Source organism: Amblyomma americanum, chromosome 4 (genome assembly GCF_052857255.1).
Source record: "Amblyomma americanum isolate KBUSLIRL-KWMA chromosome 4, ASM5285725v1, whole genome shotgun sequence".
NCBI classification, from domain to species: Eukaryota; Metazoa; Arthropoda; class Arachnida; order Ixodida; family Ixodidae; genus Amblyomma; species Amblyomma americanum.
The window spans coordinates 197,487,215-197,500,745 of NC_135500.1; the positions used below are offsets into that span (position 1 = coordinate 197,487,215).

Sequence of the window (13,531 nt, forward strand, 5' to 3'; positions counted from 1 at the left end):
CCGGTTTGCCGCGAAACGTCCACGTCGTCCACCAACGGTAGACAGACTGTCGGGAAACGGCAGCAAAAATGAAGTTTGGCACGTTGACAGCCAGAGTATCGGCGTCCGTTCGACCAGGGCGGTAGCGGTGTTCATGACCTTCTGGTCTCTCCTCTCTTTCTTTACTTCTCAATGCCTTGCAGCGGGCAGACTAGCCCTCGTGCCTCGCTAAAAAGCGCGGACGTGTCTGTGGAGAGCTGCCAGAACGAAAGCACCGACGCGCTCCAAGTTCCTCGTGGTCCGCGTGCCACCTGTTTTTTGTACCTTTATACATTTCCTTCGGCTCCTGAAGGCGCTTGCTCCCGTTTCTCATTGGTTTGGGACAGGACAGGGGGCGCAGTCTGAGCGATCGCTGCCTTTTTCCGCTCACGCTTGTTAGGCGCGACATATTTATTCATGCTATTCATGTGTGTGCCGCTCGCGTTTTCTGACTGAACGCCCGGGCGTGTGCGTCAAAGTGCGCTCAGCGGCGGCGGCACTCGCGTCTGGGCGGAAGGAAGGAAAGGGAAAGAGAGAGAGAAGGAACCGATGCGCCGCGCTGATGAGGGCGCATGAACAGCGGTGGCATAACGATGAGCGAGCTCCCGCGCGAGACGCGGCAGCAGCAAGCAATTCGTCTGGATGACACGGAAGCGCTCCTGAAAGCTCGGAGACGCGTTCTGGGCAACGATTCCGACCGCAAAGCGCCCCCCTCCATCCCCACCCGCGCGCGTTGTTTCGTTGCGGAGGTCTCCATCATCGGTTCTGGTCACTCCATCTAGAGCTGGGCAGCGCGGCGGCGACCTACTTTGTTTTGGAATCTGCGGCAACGGTTCGATACTTCTTGGCCAATATCCTCGGCAGTGTGTTGTGTATTCGAACCGTGAGGCCAGGGGGCGAGGGCGGTTTGGAGGGAGGACAAGAAGCCCAGCTGCGCGGGGTTTTCGGGATCAATGCCGACGGCCTCGGCGTATTAGGTGCACGCGGATGTGGTTACTTTGTTAGTTTGCGGGCCCTATATATACAGTCGACCGTCTGGATGGAAACCGGGCGCAAGCGCTTCTGCGTCCCGACAGGCGCGCGCTCTTCCATAGTCAATTCGGTGCTTGACTCGAAAGGTTATACCGCGAGCAACTGTATTACGCTCGACGACGTTGTCTTATATTGTTCGCCCAAAGTCCGTGTTTGCGATCCCCGAGTGACGTGCGCAGTCGAGAGAGGCTTTTACGGCATAAGAGGAGGCGGGACGGGGTCGAAACAAGAGGGACAGGGGGGGGGGGGGGGAGGGGGGGGGGGCAAGGAGAGGTCAAGAAAACGAGTTAGTCGCTTTTACGTCAAGTACTTCAACCACTGCCGAACTGTCCGTGCACCTGGCGTATCCTTCGGGAAGATGGACTGTCCTCGGACGCTCGAGCGCTTCCAAAAGTAGGTCTTCGGTGGCGTTAAGATCTTCTCCAGCCACGGCAACCGCGGCAGTAACACTGGTTTAGCTTAACAGAAGTGGCACCTAACGCTACACGCTGAACACGAATACACCTGTATGGAAGTAAAAAGTCCACTATCCTGTAGCGCAATCCTTTCATATAAAGGAGGGTGCTCTATAGGGCAGCTTACCCTCCTTTACTCCTTACTGTTTAGATTGTAGCTGCTCGAATTTTGCTCGTTCATATTCGAAACGTGACTCGCAGAATAGAAAATATGTCTTCACAAAAAAAGCTTCCGGCAGTGGACCTTCACAATAGGCTCTAAATTTCGGTGGAAAGATGTGTTACTGCAGACTATGTGCAGCGGTTTGTTGGCGGCGCAGCATTATTTGTGATGTTCAAATAACTATGAAATTATACGAAATATACTTTCGTTCCGCTGAAATCGGATCCATTAGCGATAATTTTCCCGCGGTTCCGTCGTTATTGAATGTGAAAAGATGTAAGCGAAACGAAGGAAACCATGCGTGTGTCAAGTGCGACATCTGAGATTAAATGTGTTAATTAAATTTTTTCTTCAGGCAGCTCACGGCGAGATTCCAAGTCATTTATTATTTTTTTTTTTTTTGCCGAGAGCAGCCGGTGCATGTTACTGCAGAAGGTGCTTTCATGTGGGGGAAAAATATGAATAACATAGAAAAAGTAGGAGATGGAAAAATAAAAAGGCAGAACATATGAAGGACAAAAATCAAGAAAAAGGAAATAAGGAAATGAAGAAAGAAGGAAAGAAAGAAAGAAAGAAGGAAATAAGGAAAGAAAGAGACATTCATTCGTCTCTGCTGCGCAGAGTTTACCTGAAAGCATTTTGTGATACAGATACGAATAACCTCATTTCCGCTAATTCGAACGCTGGGTACATGTGGGCCAAATACAGGCGCCAGTGAGCCCCCTTTTTTTGCGCCAAAACCGCAGGTAGTACATGACGTAGAGCGCAGGAAAGAAGCACTGTGCGGATAACGTGCACCACATCTTGCATGCAGCGCGGCGCGCGCGGTTAGCATACCGGTTGTCCCTGCACTTATCCACGAGCGCGCGCGCGCCAAAACCGCAAAAAGGAATTCTTCCGCCAGGGCCCCCCACCCTCCTGGGATAATCCGGGCACACGGCGTGTGAATACAGAGGGAATTCCTTTCGGCACGGAACCCCCTCTTGAACCATGTGCTGGACCTGTCGTGCGCGGAGAGCGGCCTCCGGCGTTTCCCCCAACGTAAACGGGCGGAGGGTGCCACACGCCAACTAGAGTTGTCGTGTTTGCGTTGCTGAACAGTGGTGCTGCTATTCTCCGCTAATCGTTGAGCGAGGTTTGCAGAATTTCTGTCTTTCTTATTCTTTTTCTGGGTAGCGTGCTAACGTTACCTACGCTGAAAGCTTCAATTCGTCAGACGAGTTCCTACTTTAGACTTCTAATGATCGTACGTGCGGCTTCTGGAGTTGCCGAAGTATCGGTGCAGACCGCATTGGAGATGTCGACTGCGCTGATGTAGGAAGGCTGCGAAGTGATGAGCAGCGACGAGCGCATCAATCTGCAGTTTTTCTTTACGCTTTATTATTTTTTTTTTTTTGCGAAGACGCCCGCGGCATTCTTGTGTGCTGTTCCCTCTTGTTGTGTTCCCTAATGCCTGCAAATAGGCGCATTTCTTGACACTGTCAATACATGTGTCCTCTTTGAAACGATTCGAAGTGCTGCCTTCACAAGAATGCATGGGCTTCCTCTCCGGTGGCCTCAGACCCCCCCAGAAAAGTCGCGTAAGGGCACCACCAGGTCCTTCGCAAACGCTTGGCTTTGCGGGGAGCGCGCAAAAAAAAGGAAAAGCGGCTGCAACGCGTATTGCTTCATTGTGCCTAAGGAATTTTTCCCCTGCACCCGTCTGGCCTTTGTGGGACCAGCGGCACTTGCACCCCACCCCCTGTCTTTTGATCGTCTCCCTCTTTCGGCGAGGGACGGCTTCCTTGAACAGCCGGCAGGGGGCCGTTGTGCAGCGGCCCTTTGCGAAGGACCCCAAGGTAGTGGAAAATACGCATGTTTCCTCGTGGAGAGTAGCGAGAATTGGAGGGGGTATTCAACTATTGTTTTGGACGTCGAAGCTCCGCTTCTGTTGGGATAATAAAAGAATGCAAATGGACACATCGCCAAGAACGCATTCTAGGACAAGATTGGCCGACAGGCATCTGTTGACGACAGTCGACAAACTTAGTGCCATGCTGCCGCCCGAAGCCCACTGTAGAGTTTCAGACGTGGGGGTGGATTCATGTAAATGTTGGATGGTGGCAATATTCGCATCATAGGTTTTGCCGCCCATGGTCAAGTCACTTTATTAATAAAATGTTTGGGGAGCACTTGGCTTTAACTGAGACGACCCGTAAAGCACCGTGAGAGGTTGAGAAGTTGAGCTGGGTTGCAACGCAGGAATTCGCAAACAATGAATCCGCTCAAAATGAAACTTCGTGGACGGGAAGGAATATGAGGACAGGTGAAATATCTCAAGATTGTTTGCAGTTCTGTCCTTATACGTCGTTACGCTGCAATGCTTCGATCACCACGAAGAACGAAGGAAAATATTACGGGTCCTGATAGGGTTGCGAGTGGCAAGTCCCACCGATACCAGGACATGCCGGTCTTCTTGGATGCCAGCTAGCGTTAACTGGCTTCACTGCAACGCACTTGACATCCCAGTGGTGTCATCGACACTGCTGGCTTTACGAACAAATTAAGCGCGACATCCCCAGACGCCTCGAGGCTTTCTAATTCGAATACGTACTCGAAGAGGGCGTTTCGAGGATCTTCACTGCGGACAAGATGGCAGTGAACGGCGCTCCAGGTTGGCTCCGGCTTCCAGTGTCTCTAGCTCCGGGACGCCGGCCCGCGAAGGAATTAGGTTTTGAGTAGACGACGCACTCTGGCGCTGTTCGGCCGACCCTTCCGGCGGCAGCGGCCAGAAACAAACACAAAAGGGCCAAGAAGACCGTCGGCCCCTCGGACCCCCTGGCGGCCGGCCGGGGGAGCGGTGTCCCCCCTCGCCCGCGGAGAGAAGGGCCTCGCCGACCGGTATCCCTTCCCCGACAGCAGCCGATGCATGCCGGCGCCATTGTGGCCGGCCCCCGAGAGGAACGGCAGCCACCGACCGTGCTGCGTGCCGGCTGCGCTGCTGCCCGACCGCGCCAGCCATGTAGAGGCAGTTTGTTCCGCGACGCCCGAGTGCAGCCCAGAACCCGCCTGCTGGCTACGGCCAAGTCGCGTCCCTCTGCCTCCAGCGAGAAGAAGGCCCCCAGCTCCGACAGGTTCGATTCCGCCTGCCCCCGAGATTTTCCTCTCCGGGGGCAACCAACTCCCCGCCGAGAGACGCCGCCTCCGGGTTCTCGTCGGCCGCTGACGGACGCTGTCGGCGGAGCGCCACTCAGTGCTGCCTCGCGGTCGGTGCTCGCGTGTGCGCGCTTCTTTTCCGTGGACGACGACGAAGACTTCGACCCCTTGGCGCGCACTGCATTGCTACGGTTGCGTACGGGGGGTGCAGCGGTGTGCAGTGTCGCAGCCGTCTCTCGGAGGACCTGTGTTACGCTCCCTCGGCGCTCTGTGACTGGATAATCGCGTGCATCGTCGTCGGCCGCAGCCGTGGATTGCAGGCTCCAGTTCCTCACCGGCCCGTCCCTGCGCTGTGTTCAGTGTGCGTTCCCCGTGTCGAACCCCGGAATACGTGCCGTGCTCACTGTTGAGCGCGCCGCGACGAGGCCTGATTGCATTTTCTCTCCCACGGAGCAGCAACAGGTGCGCGTAAGCGGCGGCTGTGGCTTCGGCGTCGCCCGCCTCTTTCCTCGAGCGTGTTTTTTTTTTAGGTGTGCACGTTGTGGTCGTCGCGATATTCCGATGAGAGAGTCTGCGGGACCTGCGAGTCGGGCCTCCGCCGCGAGTCGCGTTCTCCACGCGGAGGAAGTGTGACTACCCACCGCGATTGACTGAAGGCCGAGTCGTCGCCGACGCTCCGGGATTTCCGTATAGAAGAAGCCCGGCCGCCGGAAACTCCGGGGCGTTCATGCCCTAGCCATGAATGTCCTCAACAGGCTTCTTGGAGCAGCCGCTGGAAAGCAAAAGTAAGTGCATAGTGTGTCGGTTTCCTCAAGTGGCAGTTGAGGACTATAGTACACCGTTGCATCAGCTGAGGATCTTTGTAGAAACATTTGCCTAGAGTCGGTTGTTCCTGCAGGTGCTCAACGCGTAGACACTGTCGGATTCTTTTCGTGGCGGGATAGAATAAGACGGCACGTACCGTGCTCGGCACATTCCTTTGACGGGAGTGTTGGGTTAATTGACGCCGGCGTTTGTGTCGTGCGTGTTGGATTGCGGGCTGATACGCGTTGATGGACCACCATCAAGGATTCTGCGACCGATTGATCATACGAACGCGTACGCCGTGTCGTTGGTAATGCGCGACCGTTGCCTTATAACCCAGTTCTGCCCCGATCAGCGCTATCTATCAATTCTGAATGCCGACTTCGTTGGCGGCTCGCTGGGAATGACAATTACTCCAAGCTCAATGCCATCGCTGGAACACGCCTCAGGAAGCCGTTTCCAGGTCATGCAGTACCTCGGCGCAGTCTTGACGGGGGCAGCCCATGGAAACGGCATTACCGAGTGACTGACTCATCGTAACGCACGCGTTTTCGGCCTAAACGTTTTTTCACGGAATACTAGTCATTGCTCATCAGTCCCCGCTAGTAACTTTACCTGCCAGAAGAACGGAAAGTTGGGTGAGCTGCTAGTGGTCGTAGAATACGTCGAAGAAACGGAGAATAGCGCCTGTCCTATCTTGCCCCGGTGCCGCCTTGGTTTTAGCGGAATGATTATCTATGCTTTTAAATCATGACAAATGTGATAGAACTACGAAAAAGCCTCATTATTTACTCACGTGTATTAAGGTCAATAACTTATCGTTATCCGAAGCGGCTTGAAGTAATGGGGTGCGCTACTGAGTGTCTATCGATAAGCTCCGGCATACACTTATTATAGGGGAACTATCTGCCGTCGTCTTCCGTAAAATTCACTCGTCGGTACAAGGAAAGGTTTTTTTTTACATTTCAGTGGCGTAGGTTGCTGCGGTTTACTGCGCGCTTGTATAGCACGATTCTATTCCCATTATAGTGGGTCACGAAATAAATGTCCGCTTATTGCATGCGTACCGTCGCTATGGGAATGAGAAAGTGACGGTGGAAATATGGGGATAGATAACAACCGTGGCGGCGCAGAAACTCGTGGCAGTGTATAGATGTCAGCACATTCACATGGCATCCTCGGTCTTGAATGTTTAACGCGGACCCGCGATAGATTCTCGTGTCGTGTAATGGTGCAATTTAAATACGGCACGCCTTCGTATTTCTAGTTGCACGCGGAAGTCAGTGGACCCCATTTTGATTTCACCCTGATAACGCCCATAGCACATCGGCATCGCGCGTAATCAGCACGGCTCAGCGTGACGTTGGTACAGTGTGCTTGGGACCCAGCTCTCAGTGTTCTGTGTCTTGGAGCGCATGTATGTTCACAATACGGAAGCACGGGAGAGAAAACAGAGTGCCGCCCCGGAATTGGAACATACCGTCTCCAGCGACCCCTTGCTCATGATTTGGCAATTAACTTCCGCTTGTGTCCCGATCAGTCAACTTCCTTCCGCCACCACTTTTCCGCTCGCCTTCGAGAGCGCCCACAGGTTCACCCAGACCGTGCTGGAATCACATCTCATCGACGTGCGTCGCTGCAACTAATTTCTTCGTGGTCGTGCAGGATCGGTTTTCGTGAGAGCTCCATTAGAGTGGTTGGCATAGCCTCATCAGGCAATGTGTGTGGCCACAATCTGTTCTTAATGACCGCACAGGGCGGCGCCACAGCACTTGCAGCTTCGCGAGGAACAAACAAGCAAAAAGTCCCTTGCCTCGGTTACGTCTCTAAGTCTATTTTTCGACACGAATGTGAAAATTGACACAACTGGCTTTCGCAAAGGTGTTTAACGTCGTGTGGGTCAAAGTTAATTATGCCGAGCGTTTTCCCGCTCCAAGTAGGAAGTCCAGCTCTGTTCCTATCCTCGTGGGGCGGCATGAATTCCCGCGCGAACTGTGGTTATTAAAAAAAAAGGCTTCATAAATAATGATATTCACGCCGAGAGAATTCTTCAGATCGTTTTGTCGACAAGCTACGTGGCGGGTGTATGTACACATGGATTTTTCACGGACTCCGCAAGAGCTTCGCGAGTAACGTATGCGTAGACCCGTGAACGATACTGAGACCACCACCACCCTGATCAATTTTCAACCGCTTTTATACCTCTAATGACGATGTTGCATACGTCGGTTGTTTTCAAGGTGTTTTCCTTTAATCGACTTTAATCTTAAAACATCACGAGTTTCGTTAGTATTAACACAAAAGAGGTTCAAAATGAGAGTGGCGGAAAAGGGAGGTTCCTTATTCCCCCCCCCCCCCACCCGTGTTTACAGTATTTCCAGTGCCAAATCTAACGGAAACGGGACAGTTCAAATGCGAACACCAAAATGCAAAGTTAATGACCCGAGGAGGAGAAGGACCTGATGTTTTTCGGAGAGCTGTTGTCACTTTTTAAAATGCAGTATTAAATCGTCCCCAACTTTTATCTTTCCATTCATCTCGATGGCAAGGCGGGCGAATTATTTGAGACATAACGCATATAACCAATGTCGTAACGTTACAACCTAACAGCGCGAAAGACCTGAAGGAAATGGAAGAATGGAGTGAATGGACAACCAGTCTTGTCTCCTTCCACTCTGCCTGTTCCAGGAATGCAGGGACATAGGAGAGGGACAGAATATTGGGTCCGTACACACTCTGTCTACGTTTAAAAGCTGTCACGTGGCCGCGCATTCTATACCTACATCTTGCTCACAGTTTGGTTGCAGTTCCAACTTCGCTGTTAGCTTTTGAGCTGTTCCATCAACTTTTCATTCGACGCCGGTAGTGTACCTCTCCTCCGCCTCAATTCCGGCCGCGCTTAATGTGCCAAGCGCTCACTCGCGTATGACTGACACGCCGGCGCGCTCGACAGCGTAGTACGCGCCGTGTCCTGCTGCTCCGGCGCGCCAAAGCTCCGTCTCTGCTCCGTACCTCGTCCGCGGCGTGCCCGTGCTGCCGTTGGCGTCGCCTCTCCTCCTCCCCTCTTCGCGGCGTAACTACCGGCAGTGCCTCACATTTTTACATAATGTTTTTCCTGGTATGAGCCGGCCGGCGCATAATTTTCCGTGATCCCGAAAGGCGGCTGCCTCGTCTGGCTGTGCTCGTCTCTCCTCTCCTCCGGCGTATCTGATTGCGCCGGCCCGGCGGCAGCTCACCTGATCGCCCGACCGACCGAGAGAGCCGCGGTTCCCGGGAGGATAAAGAAAACAGGAGCACGGCTCAGTGCGGAACCTGCTTCTTTTGCACGCGCCGTGTATGCTTGGCTGCGTTTATATACGCCGAGGTGCAGGGAATGGTGGCCGGCGGCTTATTACGTTCCCGTCACCCCGAGAATCTGTGGATGGCACAGAAGGGAGGGCGATGGTCTGGCCGCTGGATCATGTTTCCTTAGTAAGCACGCGTTCCTCCCCAACCATCGGGAGCAGCTTCCTAGCGCCGATCGCGCAAAGCACGCGCGTAATACCACGGCCATGGTGAACAGTGGAATCTGACCTAACGTGCACCGGGTCAGTGCGATGGAATGCGAGGAACGGTGCGCCAGACTTCCCGAGACTGGTTGGGTTGTGTGCGCAGCGAAGTGCTCCAGAGGCCACGGGAATGTGGCCCGGTGACGAAATTTATTCAGCCATGGAACCACCGTTCTGTGGCTACAGCAGTCAGGTGGTGCAGAGCACGCAGTCGACGGTTCGATTGCCAGCCTTGGTTTCCGCGTTTAGGTGGAGGCGGAGCACGAAAGCATGGCTGCGATTTCGACGCGTTAAACGAATTCCAGCCGTTCGAAACTTGTCGGGGTATATCACTGTGGCAGGGTGCGCAGGGGTACAACTTTGACGCGCTGAAATTCATTATTGTTTTGCTACACATGATATGTTCCGTTGGGGCTCCGTGATACGTATTTTTTCTTGCTTTTTTTTCTCAACCCCGTAAACACCATTGCACACCTCTTTGAATGAAGACGTGTGTAGGTGTGGCGATGACTGGTGATTTGACGAAAGCAGAATACCCCATTCAAGCACAAGGGTTCGTACTTCGTAACACAATGAATACCGCATCACTGCTTGGAGAAAAAAAAGAAAACACTGCAGGGTATATTTGATGCGTGCGCGGAAGTCCAGCTGCCCTCTTTGTGAATGCGGTCTTCTCACGTTCTCCCTGCGTGCGTCGAATAGAGCGGACAACGGGTGACCTTCACCGTGCGCAAAAGCCGGAGGGGGGGTGCACCGCTATAGCATTACTGTGTCGCGCGCAATGCCCGAGCAAACACGCGCGGTATCGGGTGCGCTGTTTAGCCGATGACGCAGCACGCTGACCGGCGCTCTTCCCGTCACGAGGTGGGATCGTTTCGACGTCGCCCCTATAGATGCCTGTGACAATCGGCCGCGTCGCTCCAGAATGAAATTCTGAAAATAAAAAAAAAGCGGTAAGGAAAAATGAGCTGGAAAGGAAGAGCCGGGATTTTATGAGGCTGAATTTTGATTCGCTGATGTGTTAGAGAGATTGAAGCCGAATGAAAATGTGCTGACGTCGTTGTGAAGGTAAACAGTGCTTGTACTGTCTTGTGGCAGCAGGCTGAAGACACCAGAGGCGTTCTCTTCATGGCGGCTACAGTTTCGCCCGTGATAAAGGGACGCTTGAAAGGATAATGTTGGCAAGGGTGGCAGTGAAAGTTCATTTCAGCTTCGATCGAGAGATCTTGAACAGTGGCGATGCATAACGAGCCATAAAGCATCACCTAGAAACAAGCACCTTTGTCTCTATGCTTTTTACAGAGGCTGTACCTTCTAACACTAGCCCGCAAGGTCAGTGTTGTCTGAAAGCTATAATAAGAGCTTTTCTGCGCGCCTCTCAGTTTGTAGACCTTCAGGGACACAACGAATCAGAGAACGGCAAGTGTAGAGCTATAGTCACTATCGCTTTATTACGTATAATGCATGTCACACAAAAATTTGACAGGGTGACCATGAAACCTGATGCGAGAAAGCTGCGATAACGGTTGGTTTTCCTTCTATGATTACTTTGATGACTTTACTCTAATGAGTGGTTTTACGGGGTTGGTGGAGGCGGGATGGGGAGTGTTTGTGAAGGGCAGCTAGGTTTGCCACGACGTTTTTGAATTCGTTCCGCGGCCGCCTTTTCGTTCTACTGCAGCGCGGGGTTAAGCAGTAACCGCATGAGGCGAAAATTCGCGGCGACACGCCGCGCGATGGCATCGCGCGATGGGCTGAGGGCCGCCGAAGCACTGTCGCTCATCGCGTCGCCCAGGTTCTGGGTTTGCAAAAAATTTCGCCCATCGCCCGGAAGTGCCGTGCGAGACTAGCCAATGACGGTATGCCTTGCGGGTGATTAACTTCCGATCCGTTTTGCGCGCGAAAGTCGATTTTTTTTTTTCCGCGGAGCAACAGCCGACGCATCCCTCACCATGGCAGCTATGCAAGAATTTAATGAAATGCTCATTAATGAAGTTCAAAAGTAAAGGGTGTTGTGGGTATGTCCTACACGCACTATAAGTCGCAAGAGCGCAGGAATGTCGCCTGGCGCCTCATCGCAGCGTCCCTCGGGCGCACTTTTCTGCGTCACGTGACTTTGTGTAGACTAAATATAAAATTATTACGTAAATATATTTTTCAATGTTTTTATTGTGTTTTATCTTGTATGAAACCCTAAGAGCGCTGTTATACGCGTTAATTAACGCAAAATGACTGAACGCTGAAGCGGCCGCAATCGAGCAACACTGAAAACGCGCCGCTTCGACGCCGAGTCCCGTCGCTTCGTGCGGTTTGCGCCAGCGGCAGCGATGGGTGACGGCGGCGTCATCGCGCGACGTATAGCGAAGGAATATCGCCTCATGCGGTTACCGCTTTACAGTCCATGAGTGGCGGCCTTGCGGAGGGTGTAGTTAGGTGGGTTAATGGTGGGCGACGCTTCTGCAGGGTGTAGGATGGGTGTGCATTGGGTGGGGAGGTGACTTTTTAATTGTGTTTCTGGAAGGCGGAGGCTTCACACAGAGAACATTTCCTGCCTTGACACAGATAACCCAGCAGTTTACCCCACTGAGTGCCACTGTTACGGCTATCGCAGTAAAATGATCATTATCTTCTGCCATTGGTTGTGTAAATGTTGGGACATGCTGACATGACAATGGCTAACTGCATTGTACCTTCACCATGATGCCAGAATATGTCGGATGCGACCAAAGCGATCTCCACATGGCGACAAGACACAAATTTTGCTCAACGAAAGTTCAGAAAGAATGTGCCAGTTGCAAAAAAAAAAAAAAATGAACGGAACTGTACATTCTTGACAATATCAAGCCAGTCAAGAGAGAACTATAGGATATTTCGGTGAGGTTAAGCGGTTTATAGCACAACCGTTATTCTGGAAGGCGTATAAGTTTCCATTAACTGTCATGCATATCTCGTGGCTTGGGTATAGGCCAATGAAACCCATGTGGCTGAGGACTTGTAAAGTGTAAATGTGATATCAGCCTTTTCTTTTTTTGCTTTGCTGAAGGAGCAGCACGTCGCAGGCAGTTCGCGGGGACTAAGTGGTCCGTTATAGGGCGGATGTGATAAGTGTGCGACGCGCCGTACCGCTGGGAATGTTTCCATTCTAATCGGTATTGCCCCTACGTTTTTGTTCAGTCCGCGTTCTGTTTAATACCCATAGTTCTTACCAATGGTAAGAGCAGCAGTTGAAAGGAAAAAAAAAAGAAAGAAAGAGGGCGGGGGAAGGATGAGTCGAATCCAGAAACTTGCAGGCTGACACGAAACACATTGTAAGCTTCCCACAACTCCTCTAAGCCAGTTTTTCGTCCCTTGCTCTTTTTCTTTCGTCTGTATGGTGTCTCTAAATGGCGTCAGACTAGCGTTGCAAAGAAAAGGGAAATGAAAGTATAAACACTTGGATTCGCAAGCTCACACAATACTTATTCACACATAACTGTGGGTTGTTTCTTTCCGAGTTTTCTTTCGATGGTTTTTTCTGTACTTGCATGTTTAAATCGCACGTATTGATCTCATATATCCGTTTTCTTTGTACACTTTCTTTAGAATTTGTATTAATTTGAAATTAACTACTGATCCGGAGTTCCCTGGTTCGAACCCGACCGCGGCGCGGCGGCTGCGGCTGCGTTTAGATGGAGGCGAAACGCTAGGGCGCCCGTGTGCTGTCCGATGTCAGTGGACGCTAAAGACCCCAGGTGGTCGAAATTATTCCGGGGCCCTCCACTACGGCACCCTTTTCCTTCTTTCCTCTTTCACTCCCTCCTTTATCCCTTACCTTACGGCGCGGTTCAGGTGTCCGCCGATATGCGAGACAGATACTGCGCCATTTCCTTTCCCCCAAAACCAATTTTCAATTTTCTGTGATTGAAAATATAAAAAAAATGGCGGACGATTTAGGCGCCCGCCATTTGCCAATGCAAATACCGGTTAGTTGCGTTAGTACTTCGGGTTTCACTTCGGTTTCGGTTCGAGGCTCGGTTTTCAAGGTCAAGCAAGCTTCAGGCAAAGATCGGTGAAATCGGATTTAAGCTCTGCCTCAAGGGTATGACGTGGTAGCGATAATGGTTTAATGCCCGTATATGCGGAATTGGTCATTCTCGACTTCGCATTCATAGATCACAGGGAGTCCTCATACCACTCCTGGCGCAGTGGGTGGTGCAGCGATTAAGCGATGCGCCACTGCCCTGCGATGGCAGGTGCTGCCATCGCTGGGGCTTGTGCGATCCTCAAGGTCACGGAGACAGGCTTCGGACAGACAGACATCGGCGAAATCTGAGATTTGAGGTTTTAGTGCTCTCGCATAGATTATCACGCGAACACCCACGGACGACACGAATACA

General features: G+C 52.1%; 1 protein-coding gene across 2 annotated transcripts in view; it reads left to right on the forward strand.

Annotated features, from left to right (window-relative positions):
* Nucleotides 1-13,531, forward strand: part of Shrm (shroom) — a 484,278-nt gene that overhangs the window by 85,412 nt on the left and 385,335 nt on the right. Inside the window, exon 1 of one of the 2 annotated variants that reach the window (XM_077662861.1) lies at nt 5,420-5,588. The exons of the other annotated variant lie outside the window; for it this stretch is intronic. Coding sequence (XP_077518987.1) covers nt 5,542-5,588 — 47 coding nt within the window. The 5' untranslated portion in view covers nt 5,420-5,541. Of the gene's footprint in view, nt 1-5,419; nt 5,589-13,531 lie in introns of those variants that run through there. 2 annotated transcript variants of the gene reach the window in all.